Source organism: Aquarana catesbeiana, linkage group LG02, assembly GCF_042186555.1.
Source record: "Aquarana catesbeiana isolate 2022-GZ linkage group LG02, ASM4218655v1, whole genome shotgun sequence".
NCBI classification, from domain to species: Eukaryota; Metazoa; Chordata; class Amphibia; order Anura; family Ranidae; genus Aquarana; species Aquarana catesbeiana.
This window is the reverse complement of record NC_133325.1, coordinates 625,470,125-625,491,500: the sequence shown is the minus strand read 5'-3', so window position 1 is coordinate 625,491,500 and position 21,376 is coordinate 625,470,125. Positions and strand designations below refer to the sequence as shown.

At 42.9% G+C, this 21,376-nt stretch overlaps 1 protein-coding gene across 3 annotated transcripts in view; it reads right to left on the bottom strand.

Annotated features, from left to right (window-relative positions):
• LOC141128836 (arylsulfatase D-like) overlaps positions 1-21,376 on the bottom strand; it is a 96,294-nt gene that overhangs the window by 31,092 nt on the left and 43,826 nt on the right. For 2 of the 3 annotated variants that reach the window (XM_073616389.1, XM_073616390.1), the window contains 3 exons: positions 7,855-7,976; positions 6,103-6,225; positions 820-1,243 (listed from right to left, as the gene is read on the bottom strand). In XM_073616389.1, coding sequence (XP_073472490.1) covers positions 820-1,243; positions 6,103-6,225; positions 7,855-7,976 — 669 coding nt within the window. The remainder of the gene's footprint in view (positions 1-819; positions 1,244-6,102; positions 6,226-7,854; positions 7,977-21,376) is intronic. The other variant, XM_073616391.1, reaches the window with a different exon arrangement.

Sequence of the window (21,376 nt, the reverse complement as noted above, 5' to 3'; positions counted from 1 at the left end):
TTTAAATACTGTATTTCACTATGTAAGCTCAGTTTACTGTTAAAAATAAGTTTGAAATGCATGACTCCGGTGGGTGTAACAAGATGTCCACTTCCCGCCTTCTCACTGTATACTTACTGTGGATGAGTGCGAGGTGTAGCAAGATGGTGGCGACAGAACGTCACTTCCGTTACAAAATCTGACAGGTCGCCTAATCTGACAAAGCACAGGCATGGAAGGTTTTTGAGGTTTAGCATTCAAAGCCACAATAATTTGTGCAATGCTTGTTTTTCCAATTAAAACACATTTCACAAAATAGACACAGGGCTTTTTTTCAGGGGGAACTTGGTGGAACTCAGTTCCACCACCTCTGGCTCAGACCCTTTGGTGCCTGTTCACCACAATCACTTGTAAGCACAGAAGTCCGGTTTCTGTGTTTACAAGTGACAGCTCTGCACTCTGTATGTAACCCCCATGAACTCTGCACTCTGTATGTAATGCAATCCTGATATTTAATGCCCCTTTAAGACCCTTCTACTATTTGTGAAATATGACCACACCCACTATTTGATGTGATTTGGAGGGTATGTGTGGGGGGAGGGGTTTTGGGGGGTCGTGGTTGAGTTCCAGCACCTATTGTTTGAGAAAAAAAGCCCTGAATAGACATATCCCGTCAACCTGAATCAACATCTCAACAAACATGCTGCACAGAAACCACACTAAAATGCAGAGTATGTACAGATAATAAAACTGATATTTCACATACCACTGTTTGCAAAGTACTTTAGGCCAAATGTTAGGCCAACAAACACTATATATTGAGGGGTATATTTCACATACCTTTCAATGAACTGCTGTGCCTCTCTTATTAAGTCAGCAGATGCTCTCTGTACATTCATTGGTTGCTCTATAATTTCATAGTTTTTCATAAGTATGCAACTCCAGTACTGTAGGAAACCATATTTAATGTACCAAGCTAAAAAAAACAAAATGCCAAACAATGCGCAGCAAAACACCACTTTCCCACTGATTGCCAGCAGGTTAGTATATTTAACAACCACCATTGTAAGCACAGCAAAGCCAATCAGTTGAGTGATAAAAATCAGTTGGGCCCTAAATGGTGCATCAATTTCCAGCAGGCCTCCAGGCTCACATTCATTAATGAGGGTAAGGGGAACTCCATAAAAATAGTTAAATCCATTGTTTAGAGGATGGTGACAGTAATCATTAAGGGTTTTACAGTTCAGTCCTAGGTGCCATTTTCCTAAAACACAAAAAAAAATAATTTCCGAAATGATGTAAGACAATAACCATGTAAATACAAAATAAGGCTTCAATCTTTTGGGTTCCACAGGCTTGATGTGCTCTACAGAGAAGTAATGACCAACCTGCCAGTACCCGAGGGGGGGGTTTAAAGAACATACTGTCCTGTATTCATAATTTGTGAGCTCCGCCAGCTCTTTTATATTCCATTTTCAGAGGCATGACAGTTTTTACCCTTAAGGTGTTGTTCATCCTGCTGAGACAATAAGGGCTCTACTCTTCTTCTCTATTGAGTACATTCTCCATTTATGACCCCAGCCATGCAGTCTCACTACTATTGCAGTGACCTAATGCTGGTTTCACATGGGCTGCCCGATCAGCTCCATCTGTCAGTTTTTCAGGCAGACCTAATCAGACCATCAATAGCTCTCTATGTAGCGGCGGATGTCAAAAACCAATAGATGGGGGATCCATCTGGCATATCGGATCAGATGACAGTCGGATGGAAAGGTGGTCCCAGCGGGGCTCTGTCCTTGTCCGCTCTGAATAGATGAACGGACATGGACCTGTCATCCGCCTGCTCAACGGGATCAGCGGAGAGATCCCCTTCTGAGCAGGCAGATGCACATTATGGAGTCCGCCTGTGTGAAACCAACCTTAATGTAAAATTAGGATCAAACTCTAGCCAAAACATTTTTCTAGTTTTTAGATATAATGGAGAATGTTTAGAACCACTATTGCGTTTTATTGCTGTCTGTGTCTTTGCTGTGGAGACTCAACCTCCCTACTGGTGGCCTTAACATTAGGAAAGAAATTGAGGGGAAATGGAAAATGTTAAAGTTGTCACAGGTGTGGAAAAATCTACCAGTGGGCATACCCTCACAGCTGCTAAAGGTGGGATTTTCCTCTCTCCATAATTCCACTCACTTCCTGCTGTGTCTCTGAAAAGGAAGGTAAAGGGAACTCTTTCAACTGGAGACACAGGCAGAATAAAAACCTGATAGGAGGTATAATCCTTCCCAATTATAGTGTTATAGATATTGTATTATTATTATTGGTAGTAGTAAAATTAAGAAACTAACTGAAATTAAATTCTCACAGAGACATAGCAGTAATTAACAAAACCTTATATATCCAAATTTGAACTTCCTGCCAGGCTACTTTTGCTGTTTGTGTAGCCATCCTGCCCTAAGCAGGCGGGTCTATCTAAATGTAGTGGTGCTAAGCTCCAGTCAGTTTAGCTGGATTTATAGTTCAGGTTCTTTGGGTTTCTCCTGTGCCCTGGTTGCTGTATGTGTCCGTTTGTTGCCAGTAGATGGTACTGTTGCCTCTGGCAATAGCACGTGAGCTGCATTAACCAAAGTAATGAATATGTATCTCTTCCTGGCAAACCAGTAGGAGTTTCCTTGCCACTGGGGCATGCTGGGAGATGGTAGAAATATTCAGGTAAGTCAGTCTTTTCTCCTCTGAGCCTCCTGCCTGGGAGAGGGGTGTGTTGTGCTAAAAATTCTTAGGGATGCTGCCTGAGAGGGTGACCATGTGGCTGGACAGAGGCCTGGAATTGGGGCTTAGCCTGTGGAACCTGAGGACTGAGGAGCCATGGAGGACCTCCAGATGTCTTAAGGGGGCGAGAGAAGCTCAGATGTTGAGCTTGGACCCCACTGGAGTATAGGGTCTTCTACCCAGGGTGCTGGCAGCTGATCTTTCAAGTGCTTTACGGTCAGGAGATACAATCACAGATTTCTGGGTCGGCTTTAACCGCTTGCCGCATGTACATTTACATCGGCAGAATGGCATGGCTGGGCAAATGGGCGTACCTGGACATTTGAATTTCCAGCCGTGCCTCAATGTTCACCGGTCTCCCAGCGACCGTGTCACGGAGAGGTAGAACGGGGACATGCTTTTGTAAACAAAGCATTCCCCATTCTGCCTAGTGACAGGACAGTGATCTACTGCTCTCTGTGTTCAAGCCCAGCCCCCTCACAGTTAGAATTATTCCCTAGGACACACTTAACCCCTTCACCGCCCCCCAGTGGTTAACCCCTTCACCGCCGGTGTCATTTACACAGAAATCAATGCATTTTTATAGCACTGATCGCTGTATAAATGACAATGGTCCCAAAATAGTGTCAAAAAATGTCCGATGTGTCCGCCATAATATCGCCGTCAGGATAAAAATTGCAGATCGCCGCCATTACTACTAAAAAAATTAAAAATAATAAAAATGCCATAAACTATCCCCTATTTTGTAAACGCTATAAATTTTGGGAAAACCAATCAATATACACTTATTGTGATTTTTTTTACCAAAAATATGTAGAAGAATACATATCGGCCTAAACTGAGGAAAAAAAATGTTTTTTTATATATTTTTGGAGGATATTTATTACAGCAAAAAGTAAAAAATATTGCTTTTTTTCAAAATTGTCGCTCTTTTTTTGTTTATAGCGCAAAAAATAAAAATTGCAGAGATGAATATCACCAAAAGAAAGCTCTATTTGTGGGAAAAAAAGAACATCAATTTTGTTTGGGTACAACGTCGCATGACCGCACAATTGTCAGTTAAAGCGACGAAGTGCCGAATTGCAAAAAATGGCCCGTTCATTGAGCTGCCAAATCCTCCGGGGCTGAAGTGGTTAAGGTTCTATATCTGTAAGGACAGTGAATACTTTCGTTCCCTTCTTGCTCTTTAAACCCCCATACATAACACCACTCTATCCATAACAAGAAAATATGTTTTTGCTGGAAAAAATTCAAAAAGAAGAGTTTGATGTTGAATGTGCTTTATAATTATTTTTCAGTCAAGCATTTGATGCAACTAAACTGATCAATTTAAATAAAAATTGCAAACCTGAGATCCTCTTTTTAATTGAATTTGAAAGCTTTTTTACTCTCCTGCATTTGGCCATGGCAGAATTTTGTTGATCAGTGTACTAGAATTATCGGAAGGGGGGCAGCAATGGCAACTCCCATTTTCCCTTTTAGAAAAGACTTCCATTAACAGCTATTTAGATATAGGTTTGTCCCTGAATGTCACAAATGACATTTATTTAATAAGATAAAAATAAGATAAGAAAAAAAAAAAAAAAAAAAAAAAAATATATATATATATATATATATATATATACCCCTCACAGTTTTGTAAATATTTCATTATATCTTTTCATGTGACAACACTGAAGAAATGACACTTTGCTACAATGTAAAGTAGTGAGTGTACAGCTTGTATAACAGTGTAAATTTTCTGTCCCCTCAAAATAACTCAACGCAGCCATTAACCACTTTCTTACTGGGAACTTAAACCCCCATCCTGTCCAGACCAATTTTCAGCTTTCAGCGCTGATGCACTTTGAATGACAATTGCGCGGTCATACAACACTGTACCCAAATTAAATTTGTATCATTTCCCACAAATAGAGCTTTCTTTTGGTGGTTTTTGATCACCTCAGCGGTTTTTATTTTTTGTTAAAAAAATTTAAAAAGACAGAATTTAAAAAAAAAAATGTTTATATTTTTTTATATTTTGTTATAAAATTTTGCAAACAGGTAATTTTTCTGCTTCATTGATGTATGCCGATGAGGCGGCACTGATGGGCACCGATAGGTGGCAGTGATGGGCACTGGTGGGTGGCAGTAATTGGCACTGATCGGCACTGGTTGGTTACACTGATAGGCAGCACTGCTAGGTGGCATTGATTGGCATCACTGGTGGGCACTGGCAGGTGGCAATGGGATGGCAAAGTGAAAATGCCCACACTGGGCCCAAAGTGTCATTATTTTTGGCCGCCATTATTTTCCAGCGCGGTCCTAACCCTCTTGGGCAGGGAGTTCACCAGAGCTTCACAGGTTGCCACTGGAGTCCTCAAGCATCCATCAAGCATGGTGATGGGAGGGTCATAGTCTGGGGCTGCATGAGCGCTGCCAGCACTGGGGTGCTACAGTTCATTGAGGGAACCAAGACAACATGTACTGTGACATACTGAAACAGAGCATGATCCCCTCTCTTTGGAGACTGGGCCGCAGGGCAGTATTCTAACATGATAACGACCCCAAACACACCACCAAGATGACCACTGCCTTGCTAAAGAAGCTGAGGGTAAAGGTGATGGACTGGCCAAGCATGGCTCCAGACATAAACCATTTTGAGCATCTGTAGGGCATCCTCAAACGGAAGGTGGAGGAAAGCAAGATCTCAAACATCCACCAGCTCCGTGATGTCGTCATGGAGGAGTGGAAGAGGACTCCAGTGGCAACCTGTGAAGCTTTGGTGAACTCCATGCACAAGAGGGTTAAGGCAGTGCTGGAAAATATTGGTGGCCACACATAATATTGCCACTTTGGGCCCAATTTGGAAATTTTCACTTAGGGGTGTACTCACTTTTGTTGCCAGCGGTTTAGACATTAATAGCTGTGTGTTGAGTTATTTTGAGGGGACAGCAAATTTACACTGTTATACAAGCTGTACACTCACTACTTTAGATTGTAGCAAAGTGTAATTTCTTCAGTGTTGTCACGTGAAGAGATATAATAAAATATTTACAAAAATGTGAGGGGTGTACTCACTTTTGTGAGATATTGTCTCTCTCTCTCTCTCTCTCTCTATATATATATACACACACACATACACACACACATATATATATATATATATATATACACACTCAGGCAAATTTGAACAGTTGCCTCACATACTGGATTTTAAATGAGTCTCAATCAAAGACTCAACACTGAGGAATGAGCCTGCCAATGGGCAACCTAAATGTACAAGATTATTTAAAACACTGATCCCTATATTACTGTTAACATCATATAAAAATTGCTAACGATAAAAAGGATAAACAGGTCAGGTTCATACAATACCTAGAATGCCCGTGTAATATCCTTCATTCTGTAATATTTTAGCAAATGTGGTCTCATTAGGGGGAAGTCCACCAGATACACCAAGCCACTTTAGAGCACGACCTCCTCCACATGTATCCATGCCTAGTAAAATATATTGTTTTAATAATTTTATGCCAAAAGAGGAGAGAATGTAAACTAAACAAAGATGTGCATGAAAATCACAACATAGCGAATAAATACAAATTCTCACATTTACTTCTAAAAACTCCAGACTGGACATTCCTATTAAAGAATAAATGACAGCATTCTAGAAGACAACCTAGCCATTAACTCTCAACAATGTTTTTAAAAAGTCCACCAAAAATCAATTACATGGTTTGGTGTGGACTTTGTCAGTCGTGATCACCCTCATAACAGCTTTCAAACAGCTGTCAATTCTATCCATTAGTATATTCTGTCAATTTACCATAATCAGTGTAATCCATTGTAGATGAAGGCATAGACAGCCATAGACAGCTTAACAAAATTTGTAGGGAGAACAGTAGCTACATACAGTTAGATGCAGTCACTGCTCAGTGCTATTATAAATCCATTTATTGATATTGTACTAAAAGACAGGCAATGCGTTTCGGGGGGGGGGGGGGGGGTCAAAAGGAACTCCCCCTTACTCAGGACTAGAAATATAATAGAATGTAAATATAATGGTGACTAATAAAATCATGAGCCTAACAATCATAACACATCATGGATAAAATACATATGCATATATATATATATATATATATATATATACACATATTATCTATGATGTTTATTGCGCGTTAGGCTCATGATTTTATCAGTCACAATTATATTTACATTATATTATGCTTTGTTGCAGCCCTAATAAAGGGGGAGTTCTTTTGATACCCCAATACGCATTGGCTTTCTTTTAGCACAATACCATGAAATGATTTTGGACTCTTCTAACTTTTGGTCTGGCTCTCCTTCCATGTATCCACGTCTATTTCTGGTAGCTTGCTGGAGTACCCACTGGAGGGTATCCTTGTCTGTCATGAGCAGCCTAATCTTGCCCTCTCACTACTTTGTATAAACTCATATCAAAGTCCCAGCACCTCTTGGATGCCTTTTTTTCATTGGAGACTGCTCAAGTATTCTAAAAGCCAAGGAAGCCAGCTCTCAAAATACAACAGCTGGTGGTGAAGATTCCTCCATTCATGCTGTTTAGTGTGGCTGAAAAAAAAATAAAAGCTATGTATAAACCTAAGTGCACCTAAAAGTTTGATTTACAGTGTTACAAGGTAACAGTCAGTCATTGTTGCACTGTTGTTAATGAAAGGGTGCAACAGCTTTTCTCTATGAATGGGTGCTGGGACTTTCTTATGAATATGCCAAAAGTTGCCAAGCAGGTATCAGTTTTGTGTTGTGTTGTACCCTTTCATCAATTCACAGGATTGAAAAGCATTGATGCATTTTCTATTTATCCGAGTCTATCTGGACTCAGGATTTTTGCCTATTGTGCACACACTTAAGCTGCTGATACAGTATTAGTTTTTTTTTTTAAACATTTCAATGATCAACTTCTGTCGAGTGGGGACTGCCACACACTGGTTGAAATTCAGCCAGTCCCTACTTAATCGAACTTTGATTAGTGTATGACCAGCTTTAGGCAAATAGACATCTCCGTTACCTTTGTACTCAGATGTTCTTTACATAGTTTGGGAAGATACATCAAAACAATTACATTTTATTTGATTTTTTTTTACCCACCAGATCTGAAAGCATATCTTCCTGTCATAAATGCGGCCCTGCTCGGTGTACATATTGGCGCTGCTGCAATGTGTTGAGTTAATTTAACACCCTCTTTGGCAAGCCTGTCTATATTTGGTGTCCTAAAAAAAGAGTTATTGAAAAATGATATGCATTGTTTTTGATCTAAACGTGTTGCAAATAATAAAGAATAATATTAGAAGGTAGATCTTATACAAAGGTCAAGGGGAGAAGTGATGGAAAGACCCATGGATAATAACTCAACTGTACAGCAGAAATTACCAAATGAGAGTCCAATGTAGACATTGTAATGAGAAAAGTATGGGCTCTTTTACACTGAAGATGACCAGGTGCTGGTAAAAACGGGGCTGGGCTGGGTTTTACCATCCCTCATTTGCCCAGCGGATCGCTAACATTATTACAGCTTGGCAAGGCTGTACACATGCAGTGGCTGCAATGCTTTGGTGCGCAGCCACAGCAATTTTAGTTTGGGCTGCAGAGTTTGACAAATAAAGGAAAAAAGTTTGAGAAAAGAAAATGAATGCATCCACCAGCGAAGTACAGGTACTGTAAGCTGCAATATATTGCATTTAACTGTAGGCACACTTTAACCATACCAGAATCATAATCTGTAACACTAAACCCTAAACCTAAATGCTACCATTAAACTCTAGTCTTAAGAAAATCCCATACACAGTGCAAATTTCTTCAGACAGTGCTGACAGGGGAATCAGCAATTGTCTTCTTCCGGGGCGGGTTGTTTGGGGTGGGGGGAGCTGAGAAGACAGTGGTTATCGCTAGTGGCTATAGCAGCTGCTAGTGACAATCACAAGAGAATCCGGCAGGCTGGTTCTACCCAAGCTGATCGATCGATTAACTTGGTACATTCAGTCTGCCCATTAACAGTTTGAATCCCAGACGCGAACCATGTATGGCCTGCCTAACCTCTTCTTTAAGACTAAATTAGCTCTTTCAGATCCATACTTATCTTATTTGCGCTTTTACAATAGGATCTCAGTAATTAAATTAATTATGCAGGAAAGATACAAGTGCTCTTTATCACCAACAATTCCCTTACAAAAGGGTACAAAAGTACCTCCTCAAACGTTCAATATTTAAAACTGAACTCCAGCTTTCTTTTACTTTAAAATAGTTTGCTTGGATCAAGTTGGTTAAAACAAACTATTAGGGGCGTGGCATGAACAGACACGATGATTGTGCGTGCTGCTCAGTGATCCCCGGGCTCCAGGAAGATAGGCTGTGGTGTTCAGCAGGCTCCAGACCAGCTAAAGCATGTCCACATGCCGCCGTACAGCTGCACCTCTGCTTGCTGGTGGTGGAAAGAGCCAGGCTAATAGGCTTAGAGCTTACCTCTTGGCGCAGAGTGCGGATCCTGGGAGCGCAATTAAAAGAACCCTGGTCCAGGAGGGAAGGAAGTTTGGCTCCCCTGATATGGGGGGGGGGGGGGGACCGGGGAGGGTCGGATGCGATCCCTCCGTACAGGGCTGAGGAGTGACAGGCTTTGGAAGGGGTGTTGTAGCACATGGCAATGGCCAAATAACTCTGAGCCCAAAGCAGAGCTGTACAACCCTGGAAAGGGACCTCCCAAGAGAAGGGAGAGACACCTCGGTTTATGCTGGTGGAACGAAGGGTTCGGAGGGGGAGTGTATTGGAAGGGACCCGAGTCTTCAGGAGGTGGAAGGAATCCCAGGAGGGACGGTTGAATCCCTGGAAGTTGAAAGTCGTGGTACTACAAAACCCAGCAGTGAATCAGCAAAAATCTTCAAAGGACTTGTGATGAATCCAGAGACAGTCTCTACAGGGCACGTGCAGTATGTTAATCCTTTGTATGGTGATCTTAATAATGAACTAAGTGCATTTCAATCAGAGTTAATAGTGGATCGGGACTTGAGAGAACATTTGAGAGCACTTCCTTCAAAGGAAGACATTCAATTACTTATAACCGCTGTTGAATCATCCTGCAAACAGGCTGTGGAGGGGTTAAGGGAGGATATAGGGGCACTGGGACACAGAGTAGAGGAAATGGAGATGGGCCAGGATGATATTAGACAAGGAGTGGCTAATATCCAAGATATGACAAAACATCATGAGGAATTGTTGAATTCTCTGTTAGATCAAATGGATAATCAAGACAATAGAGATCATATGCAAAATATATGTATAAGGGGCTTGCCTGAAATAAAACAACATTTTGAATTGCTTCCAAAGGTGATCAGTCTGTTCCAGTTAATTCTGGGGCCATCTGCACTGGATAAGATTGAAATAGAGTCCATCGTGCCCTCGCCCCTACCCCCCAAAATGCAGAAAAACCAAGAGATGTAATTTGTAAACTACATAGATATCCAGTGAAAGAAGCCATCATGAAAGCAGCCTGTAATAAATCCACGGCTGATTTTGAAGGTTCACAAATAGCTTTATTATCAGATTTATCATATAGAACTCTTATGCAACGCAGAATGGTTAAACCCTGGAAGTTCTACAAGCAGCTGATGTTAAATATTGCTGGGGATATCCCTTTAACCACTTGCCGACCGCCGATATACATCGGCACAATGGCAGCGGTGGGCAAATGGGTGTACCTGTACGTCCCCTTTAAGAGGCGGGGATAGCAGGCACCTTTTGGCACCTATGTCTTTTATATATTTTTGGGGATATTTATTATAGCAAAAAGTAAAAAATGCTTTTTTTTCAAAACTGACGCTCTTTTTTTGCTTATAGCGCAAAAAATAAAAACTGCAGAGGTGATCAAATACCACCAAAAGAAAGCTCTATTTGTGGGAAAAAAAGGACATCAATTTTGTTTGGGTGCAACGTCGCATGACAGTGCAATTGTCAGTTAAAATTGTCAAAAGTCAAAAAGCTACGAATAAGCATCCAAATGATGTGAAACGCGTTAGCAGTCTACCACCCTGTACGTCTCTGCAATTGACTGTATGTTTGGATTTGATTGAAATAAGGATGTCCTTATCCCAGAGTGCGGCTATCCAGGATTTCTTTCTACCTCACATCCCCTTTAAGAGGCGGGGATAGCAGGCACCTGCCGCGTACGGCGTGACCGTGCCCGCGGGACCAGCGGAGATTGTGTCATTGAGCCTCAGAACGGGAAAGTGCCTATGTAAACAAAGCATTCCCCTGTTCTGTCTCGTGTCATGACAGAAATCACTGCTCCCTGTCATTACGAGCAGTGATCGCTGTCATGTGACTGCAAGCCCATCCCCCCCACAGTTAGAATCACTCCCTAGGACACACTTAACCCCTTCATCGCCCCCCTAGTGGTTAACCCCTTCACTGCCAGTGTCATTTACACAGTAGTCAGTGCATTTTTATAGCACTGATCACTATATAAATGACAATGGTACCAAAATAGTGTCAAAAGTGTCCGATGTGTCCGACATAATGTCTCAATCACGATAAAAATCTCAGATCGCCGCCATTACTAATAAAAAATAATAAGAATAAAAATGCCATAAAACTATCCCTATTTTGTAGACGCTATAAGTTTTGCGCAAACCAATCAATATACGCTTATTGCGATTGTTTTACCAAACATATGTAGAAAAATACATATCGGCCTAAACTGAGGAAAAAAAAATAGTTCTTTTATATATTTTTGGGTAATATTTATTATAGCAAAAAGTAAAAAATGCTTTTTTTTTCAAAACTGACGCTCTTTTTTTGCTTAAAAACTAAACTGCAGAGGTGATCAAATACCACCAAAAGAAAGCTCTATTTGTGGGAAAAAAAGGACATCAATTTTGTTTGGGTGCAACGTCGCATGACAGCGCAATTGTCAGTTAAAATTGTCAAAAGTCAAAAAGTGCTCTGGTCAGGAAGGGGGTAAAATCTTCCAGGGCTGAAGCGGTTAAGGTTGTAGCAACCTGGAATGGGAAAACAGCAACACTTAAAACTAAAGATGACTTGCAACACTTCATAGAGGTGCTGGAGCTCCCCCTAGTGGACTTTCCGGATTGGAGCTTGAATAACTATAAACCATCACTACAACAACCAGAACAATGGCAACAAGTGCCAGTTATAGGTCGAGGGAAAATTGATGTGGATAAGACAGGAATATAATCCGATCATAGAAATATATGCCCGAGTAATGGTGTAAAGTGAAAAAGGCTAAGAGGAAAGGAGCAGATTGCCTACAATTGACTGGGGGGGAGGTTGTTTTTTCCCTCTGTTCTCTCTTCATCCCACACCACCCTCCCCCTTTTTTTTATCCCATTTATTACCCCCTTTTTTGGGGGGGGGATGTTTTTCCCTCTGTCCTCTTAGTCCCCCACCACCCTCCCCCCTTTTTTTAAATCCATTTTATTACCCCTATTCTTTTGGGGGGATGCTGTTTTTCCCTCTGTCCTCTCTTAGTCCCCCACCACCCTCCCCCCTTTTTTTACCCCCCCTTTTTTTCTTTTTACCCTACTTTTTATCTATATATTCTATTATATAGATAAAAGATAGATTCTATTATATTATATTATATTCTACTTTTTTTCCTCCCTAAATTTTTTTTTGTTTTCTCCCCTTTGGTAGGAATTTTTGAGGCAATACACTGAAATACCGCCAAAAAAAAAAAAAAGATAAAAATATAAACGGAAAACCGGGGTTCACGGGGTACCCTGTTCATGTTTTTATTCATCTTTTCCCCAATAGGTCAGCCCCGAGACAAGGGACTTTGTTTTCTGCTAAGGAGGAAGGGGGGGGGGGGGACTCCTGGCACAGGTGGTGCACCTCTGCCCAGATTCATGCTCCCTTTAGGGGGATGTGCCACAGACAGTGGCATAGTAGGTTATGGTTTTTAGATGGTTTTGTGTGTTTTTTTTCTCTTCCTCCTTCTTCTCATCAGATGCATCCAAGGCGAGAGAGCTCAGAAGGCTGGGTGCAGACACCGTTCAGGTACAGCAGTATAATAAGAGACTCATGGGAGTAATGAGAGAATGGCAGGTAGAATGAAGATTGTATCATATAATGTTAGAGGGCTTTGTTCGATTGGTAAGAGGGGCTGCCTTTGGCATGAACTGCGTCACATGAAGGCAGAGATAGTTTTTTTGCAAGAGACGCACTTTGTGGCAGGGTCGACCCCTCATATGCCTCTTTTTCCATACAATCAGTGGTTGCATGCACCTTCACCCATTCCTAGGGCTAGAGGAGTTACAATAGCGATACACAAACAATGTCCCCTAGTACCTACAGAAGTGCAAGTAGATCCTGAGGGCCGCTTTCTTTATGTTAAAGGAAAGATCCAGGGTCAGTGCTATACCCTAGCCACTATATATGCCTCCAATAGCCATACCGTTAAATTTCTATCTAAAACTTTTGATATCCTGGAGAAGTTTCGGGAAGGTCTATTGGTTATAGGAGGAGATTTTAACATTACCTTGGACCCTAGTCTAGACACCTCTTCTGGACAAACCTTTGTGTCTCATAAGGCGTTAAGATATGTTAAACAGCGCCTTTGCTCTCTGCATTTAGTGGATAGTTGGATGGTACTGCATGAGTAAGACAGGGATTTCAGTTATTACCCAAAAATACACAATGTATATTCAAGGATCGATATGTTGTTGATCAATCAATATTATCTGAATTATGTAAATTCATCAACTATTGAGTCAATCACCATGTCAGACCATGCTCCAATAAGTTTAACGATATGTCCGGCATCGATTGGGCGCCTGGAAAGAACATGGCGATTGAATGAATCTATTTTGGATGATAAACAGAATGTGGAATCCTTGTCCCGCACATTAGCATTATATTTTGAGACCAATATATCAGAGGAGGTGTATGACCAAGTGGTATGGGAAGCCCACAAGGCTTTCATCAGAGGGGAGTTAATTTCAGTGGGTTTATGTATTAAAAAAGAGAGACAGAAGGAAATGGTCGGGCTCTTAGATGAAATACATAAACTTGAAATTAAACAAAAGGCCCATGTAAAACCTGGGGACGCGCAGAGACTGCAGAAACTGCGGGCAGACTTAAAACAGCTTCTCGATCGAAAAGTTCAAAATAAACATAGATACTTTGCCCACCGATTCTATGAACAGGAGAAATAAGTGTGGGAGACTATTGGCTAGACAACTAAAGAAACAACAGGATTCACACCATGTTCACACTATAAAGACAGGCGATAAGCAGATAGTGGACTCCCAAGCAATAGCAGCTGAATTTCATCGCTTTTAAGCGACTCTATATAACATAGACTCAGTTCCTGTGGGGGCAGAGGAGGGTGGACGTTTGAATAGAATTTGGGAATATCTTGAGGCCTCAGGGCTACAGGCCATTCCATCTGGCCTTGGAGGAAATGGAAAAAGCAATCTCCATTGAAGAACTGGGCGGAGCGATTGCGGCTTTGCCATTAGGTAAAAGCCCGGGACCTGATGGTTTCACAAATATGTATTATAAAAAGTTTTCCTCAATCCTGTTGGTTCCTCTTTGCAGATACCTTAACTCTATCTCGGTCTCTAACCCATTGCCTCCAGAGGCACTGTTGGCTTATGTGACAGTTCTCCCGAAGATAGGGAAAGACTCTCAGAGCTGTGCCAGCTACAGACCCACCTCCCTCCTTAACTCTGACACTAAGCTCCTGGCTTAAATTCTGGCCCTAAGGTTACAAGAACATAGAGTTAAATTGATTCACCCAGATCAAACAGGGTTTATGAAGGTCCTAGAGGCTAGAGCTAATACTATTCGGGCCCTGCATGTATTGCATTGGATGCATAATGGACTAAACCATACCCCGAGTGTAGTAATTTCAATAGATGCTGAAAAAGTATTCGATAGGGTGGGGTGGGAATTTATGGTCGGAGTTTTGAGGGAGATGGGTCTGAGAGAGAGGATGATGGGATGGGTGACGGCACTGTATGCAGATCCTAGAGCAAGGGTTAAAGTTAATGGTAGACTATCAGATTATTTTGAGATATGGAATGGGACTAAGCAGGGATGCCCACTGTCCTCATTGTTATTTGCTATGATACTGGAGTCCTTTCTGTGCATGATTAGGGGAAATAGGAAGATCAAGGGGATTTGTATTGGTTCAAGGGAACATAAGATCTCAGCTTACGCAGATGATCTACTGTTGTACCTCTCCTCAAGAGTCTTTGATGAAACTGATTTTGGAAATAGACAGGTTTGGCCTTATATCTAGTTTTAAAATAAATATTGAGAAATCAGTGTTGATGCCGAGCCATGTGCCTTTGAGGATGAAGACCACCTTGCAACTATCTTTTCCTTTTGTTTGGTGCCTTGATTCCATATTCTATTTAGGGATCTATATCTCTTCAGATATAAAGCGCCTCTATGATCTAAACTATGGACCCTTGATGGTATCGATAATAAAAGACTTGCAAAAGTGGAGAAGTCATACTCTGACATGGTTTGGCAGGGTAAACGCGCTTAAAATAAATGTAATTCCCAGGCTTATTTACGTTTTACATACCGTACCCATAACACACACAGACATTCTTGAAACAAATACGAAGGGCTTTTATGACCTTTGTGTGGGGAGATAAACATCCCAGATTGGCACACAAGATTTTGAGGAGATCAAAACTGGAGGGTGGGATGGGACTGCCAGATATAGCGTTTTATTACAGAGCCATGACCCTGGTTCGTATAATGAACTGGTGCCATGACTCTGCTAGTACAATTTGGGTGCCCTTGGAGAAAACATTAGCAGGTAGGAATTTGGCCAGAGCCCCCTGGATTCCAGTTTCTTATAGGGGTTGTGGGAATATGCATCACCACTGACGAAGACAACACTATCCATTTGGGATAGAATGAACATTACGGGAAAGTTTGCCCCCCCAATATCCCCTTTAACACCATTGGAAGGATTTCCCTGGTTTTCCCTGGGGGGGAAGAGAAAGGGAGTTTAGATCATTGGGAAATGGACGGGAAGGGTAATTGCGCTGACGTGGCCCCACAGGGTAAATTGCTTCCATTAATGGATTTGGATCGAATACTGGGGGAAGTACCGATGGCTGTATGGAAATACCGTCAACTGACAGACGTGTTCAATAAGTGGAAGCACCAGATTAGGCCAGTGAACCTGCTTACTACTTTTGAGGAATGGTGTGTTAACTTATCAGAGCCGGGTCATATGTTGTCTCGAATGTATAGGCTGGTTCTGAGCGCCCAAAATATGACAACTCCCTATTTCATTTGAGAATGGGAAAGAGAACTGGGCTATAATTTTACATCAGAGCAAATTAAAAGGCTGATGGGAGCGACACACCATACGTCAATAGGTTCCCATATACAGGAGATGTCTTATAAGTTCCTGACAAGATGGTATTGTACACACGGTTCGATTGGCTCAGATATATCCATCGGCGGATGTTAACTGCTGGAGGGAATGTAACCAAAGGGGTTCATTCTGCATTTATGGTGGCATTGCCCAAAGATTAAAGTTTTCTGGGAGGAGATAGCCCCTTGGATTAAGAAAATGACACTTAGACCTATAGAATTCTCTCCATTACATTTTCTTTTTCATGGGATGCCATCATCCGCTAGGTTTTTTAAGAGAAGCGTTACTCCCATTTGCTAAATGCAGCCAAAATATTGATACCTAGATTTTGGAAACAGTCTGGATGTCCCACTATAATGGATTGGAAAAGGGAGGTAGAAAAAATAATGGACATTTAAAGATACATGGGCAGGATGGCTATATTACTCCTCAGAAATAGGGGTGGATTAAACCCTTTTTGGGGGCAATGCTGCGTGATGGATCGGATAGTCTATGAGATGCATCTGGTGGGGGGAAATTGGGAGGAGTTGGGTTTTTCTTTTTTTTTTCTCTTTTTTTTGTGTTGTTTCTTTTCTCCTCCACTGGGAGGCACAGTGGAGAGATGATTGATGTAATTAAAGGAAGAGGATATGTTATATTAGTAAATTAGGCACGGGATGGGCAACAGGTAATGGAATCACATAAAGAAGGGTAGATTGAAATGAAAGGTGGAGAGGTATAAAAAATGAAATAGTAGAGTGAGATTATATTGAATTAAAACACTAAACATAATAGGACACGAAAATAGTAATTCAAAATTATACACTTATATATATACATATATATATATTTCCTGGACCTCCCCATGTCAGCCTACTATGGGTCAGCTCCGCCCGCTCTGACCCCTCCAGGACCACCTTTTTTCTAGCCCATAAAGGACGGCTGTCGGACCAGCCCAGTGTTCTTTTTTCGTCTTTGCTCCAGACGCCTTAAAAAAAAAAAAAACATTTTTAATTATAAATGTGAGTGAAGAATGTGTAGAGTGAAATCCTGGTCGGGTTAAGCCTCTCCCGATACAGAATATCCCCACAGATGGGCTGTAAATCTCCCAAGGTGGGTTCCCGTGGTGCAGGGACGTTTACTAAAACATTTTAAATAACTGTGCTATCGCTGGCAGATAGAAACAGGCAGGTGTGGGGCTGTGTGCAGCTGTTTACCTGGCTTTCCCTGGTGGCTAGCGGTCTCCTGGGCTCTGTAGTTCGCCCCTCGTGTGTCTGAGCGCGGTGGGTGACGTCACGACGGCTTCCCTTCTCGTGCGGTTGCCTAGCAAAAGCCGGAGCGCTCCTCTCTAACTCACGCCACTGCCAGCCTTAAGGGGTGGTGTTCTGGCTTCCCTGCATTCCTCCCAGCGCTCCAGCTCGTCAGGCTGCTCTGCACTAAGGTAGGCTGTCTTCTCTAATAATGCTGCAGACTGGTGTTTGGACCGGTAATGGTGTTTGATACCGCTGTACACTCTGCATTGATCCACATACTTGCCTTCCAGGTCCATCTGCCTGCCTGTTTTCTGCCTATTTGCACTGAAGAACCCATGGAAAGGTTTTTACCCATGCTTTTCTTTTTTATATATATATTTTTTTTACATATGTGTTTTTTGTATGCATATGTATTCAGATTTTATTTTATAATTTTTATTTTTAAATTTTTAAATTTTTTCTTTTTAAAAGAGAGCACCTCTTCTGTCTTTAAACAGAGAAAAGCCCAGTGCGAGCTAAATACCCGCAAAGAGGCTCTAAGGCTGCTGCACTGCCTCAGAAAAGTAAGAAAAAAATCAAGACATGCCAAATCGCAGGGTCGCATGCAGGTTTTCTCAAGATCTCGGTATTCCAGATCCCCTTCTCCTGTGCCTCCTTGCAGTCGCTCATGCCTGAGTCATATGGGATTAGGCCATCGAAAAGCCTCTGGAAAGACCAGTCGCAAGCACAGGGTGCAGTCTTCATCTTCATCTAGGTCCTCCTCTCCAAGTCATTTGAAAGAAGCAAGCTGTTGGGCCTGTGCGGCTGAAGCCCTTCCGGGAAAGTTGGTGTGCGCTTCCTGTCTTCAAGAAGCTGCGCTAGACAGAGCATCTGAAGCTCGCCAGGTGAAGTCGTGTATTAAATCTGCAGTCAGGGAAGGGCTAAGAGGTGCATCCAAGCAAAGCGCTCAACCAGCATCCTCTACGGCAGATTCAGATTTGGAGGCAGGCGGAGAGTCCGACTCTGATTCCTCAGAGGCCGAAGTAACCCCTGAATCATGCACCTTCGATTTTACATTAGTCCCCATATTGGTGGAAGCAGTGAAAGACGCATTGCAATGGCAGGAGGAAACTCCTCCGCCGAAAAAACAACGGAAATACTACCCAGAACTGAAGAAGTCACTGCCTTCCTTTCCCCTCATTTTTGAGATACAGGAAATATTGGAGGATGAATGGGCTAGGCCGGAAAGAAAGTTTAGCATCAATAACAGATTGTCAAAATTGTATCCATTCAGCCAGGATGCGGAGTTGTGGAATACTACCCCCAGGGTGGATGCCTCACTGCAGCGTTTGGCCCGTCATATCACCATTAGAAGATTCAGTCTCTTTCAGAGATCCCATGGATCGTAGAGTGGACATGGATTTAAAACGATTATATTCAGTGGCGGGGGCGGCGTGCAGGCTGGCGTTGGCCCTTACCTCTGTGGCTGCAGCCCTCAAAAGTTGGGTATCAGAGTTGGATGGTGGTTCCTCAGAAGAGCTTGGAGCTGGCGGTCCCTCGCCCCTGCAATTCATTAAAACAGCTGTCGAATTCCTGGCAGAAGTGGCCGTTGACCAGGTTAGAATCACAGCGAAAATCATGGCCCACTCTGTGACAGCTCGAAGAGCATTATGGTTAAGGCACTGGTCGGCAGACAATTCTTCAAAACAGAGCCTATGTTCAGTGCCGTTTGATGGTAAACTACTTTTTGGTAAACCTTTGGAGTCAGTGATCCAACGCGTATCCGAGGGTAAATCGGGCCTAATACCTCAAGAAAAGAGAAGACAGCGGCAGTCTTTTCGCCCAGTAAGGAGGTCCAGGGAAGTTTTTAAGGAAGCAAGTTCCTACGGACCTGGCAGGCCATTCTCCAGACAATGGAGACCAGCTGGTTCATCCTTTCCTAAGGCCTCCAAGTCCAAACCCGGCCAAGCCACAAAGGCCTCTGACAAGACCTTTTGAAGGTTTCTCCACCCAAGACCCTCATGTGGGAGCGAGGCTCGCTCAGTTCGAGAGGGTTTGGGCGGACGAAATTCAGGACGCATGGGTTTTGGCCATAATTCGAGGCTATCATCTCAAATTTGTCTCAAGACCGGCACAGTCCCTGTTTATGGAAACCCGACTCGCGTCTTCCTTGGAGAAGAGGCTCTGTTTGCAAAATTATATAGACGAATTGCTGACAGCAAAAGCCATCATCCCAGTGCCATCATCCCAGTACCAATGCGAGAACGGGGTCTATTCTCCGTTGTTCCTAGTATCGAAAGCTTCGGGAGGTTTCAGACCCGTAGTAGATCTGAAGGCTTTAAATTCTTACATGAGGGTTCTGCCTTTCAAAATGGAGTCGTTGGAAACAATAATATCTGTGGTGAAAGGAGACTGGATGGCCTCCATCGACCTGGCGGACGCCTATTTACATGCTCCCATCCATCCTGCTCATCAGCGTTTCCTCAGGTTTGCAGTGGAAGACTCTCACTACCAGTTTCGGTGCCTCCTGTTTGGCCTTTGCATGGCACCCAGAACCTTTTCGAATGTGCTCTCAGCCGTCATCGCAACCCTCAGAATCAGAGACGTTCAAATTTTTCACTATTTGGACGAAATGCTACTGCTAGCCTCTTCAGAATATCTTCTCCTTCAGCATGTGGCCCTCACCTGCGGAACACTGGCTCGGTTCGGCTGGCTAGTCAACTTCCGGAAGAGCCAAATGCAGCTAACCCAGGTTTTAGAATACCTGGGGGTGAAATTTGACACAATTCGGGGGCGAGTCTTTCTCCCTCAGAGGAAAATTCGGGACATTCAGATCCAAACCAGGAAAGTAATGACCAGTTCATTCCTTGCAGCGAGAGAATGCATGCGCTATCTTGGAGTGTTATCAGCCACGATCCCGGTAGTTCCAAGGGCCAGGTGGAGAAGAAGAACTTTTCAGTGCAATTTCCTTTTCCAATGGGATTGTCACTCTCTGATGCAGAGGATATACATTCCAAGGTAGATAAGTCAATCCCTCCTTTGGTGGGCAGTCTCACGCAACTTGGCCCGGGGTATATTTCTTTGGCCTCCGGATCCAGTGGTGCCGACTACCGATGCCACTCTCCTGGGTTGGGGAGCTTACTGCCTGGGCCAGCAGGCTCAGGGTCGGTGGCCCCCACACATCTCTCAAATATCAAACTTCCTGGAATTAGAGGCCGTTCGGCACGCTCTTCTAGCCTTCCGACCACTCTTGAAAGATCAAGCGGTAAAAATATTGTCTGACAACAAGACCACTGTCGCGTACGTGTCCTGTCAGGGGGGCACCAGGAGCCGGGTCCTTCTTCAAATCGCATGCCAGTTGTCCCAGTGGGCAGAGAAGAATCTCATTTCCCTTACTGCAGCCTATCTCCCGTGGGCCCGAGAATACCTTGGCAGACCAGTTGAGTCGGAACTTTGTGGATCCCGGCAAATTGGCTTTGAATCCGAAATTTCTGCAAACCATCTTCAGACTTTGGGGGTTACCTGTAATAGACCTCATGGCATTGATAGAGAACGCCCAGCTTCCTTGCTTCGTCTCTCGAACATACCATCCACAAGCTTACGGCCAAGATGCTCTGTCCAAACAGTGTGACTTCCCCCTGGTGTATGTGTTCCCTCCGCTTCCTTTAATCCTCAAGACCCTGTTGAAGATTTACAGGGAGAGGGTCCTAACCATAGCAGTCCTACCATTCTGGCCCATGAGGCCATGGTTGCCACTAGTGTGGAGTATGAAGTTGTGTCAACCAATCCCGCTGCCACCTTGTCGGGATCTCCTGTTCCAAAACGGATTATGTCACCCAAACCCCAGGAGGTTGAGGTTAATGGCATGGAAATTGAGAGGAGATCTCTCAAGGATTTAGGCCTCTCAGAGCAAGTGTTGTTACAGTCTCGTAAAAGGTCAACAAACTCGACCTATCTGTATAAATAGGTGGTGCTGCACTAATCCTCACTAAGCAAACATGTGTCAAAAAAGTGAAATAAAAGATCTTAGAGTCAAATCTTATAT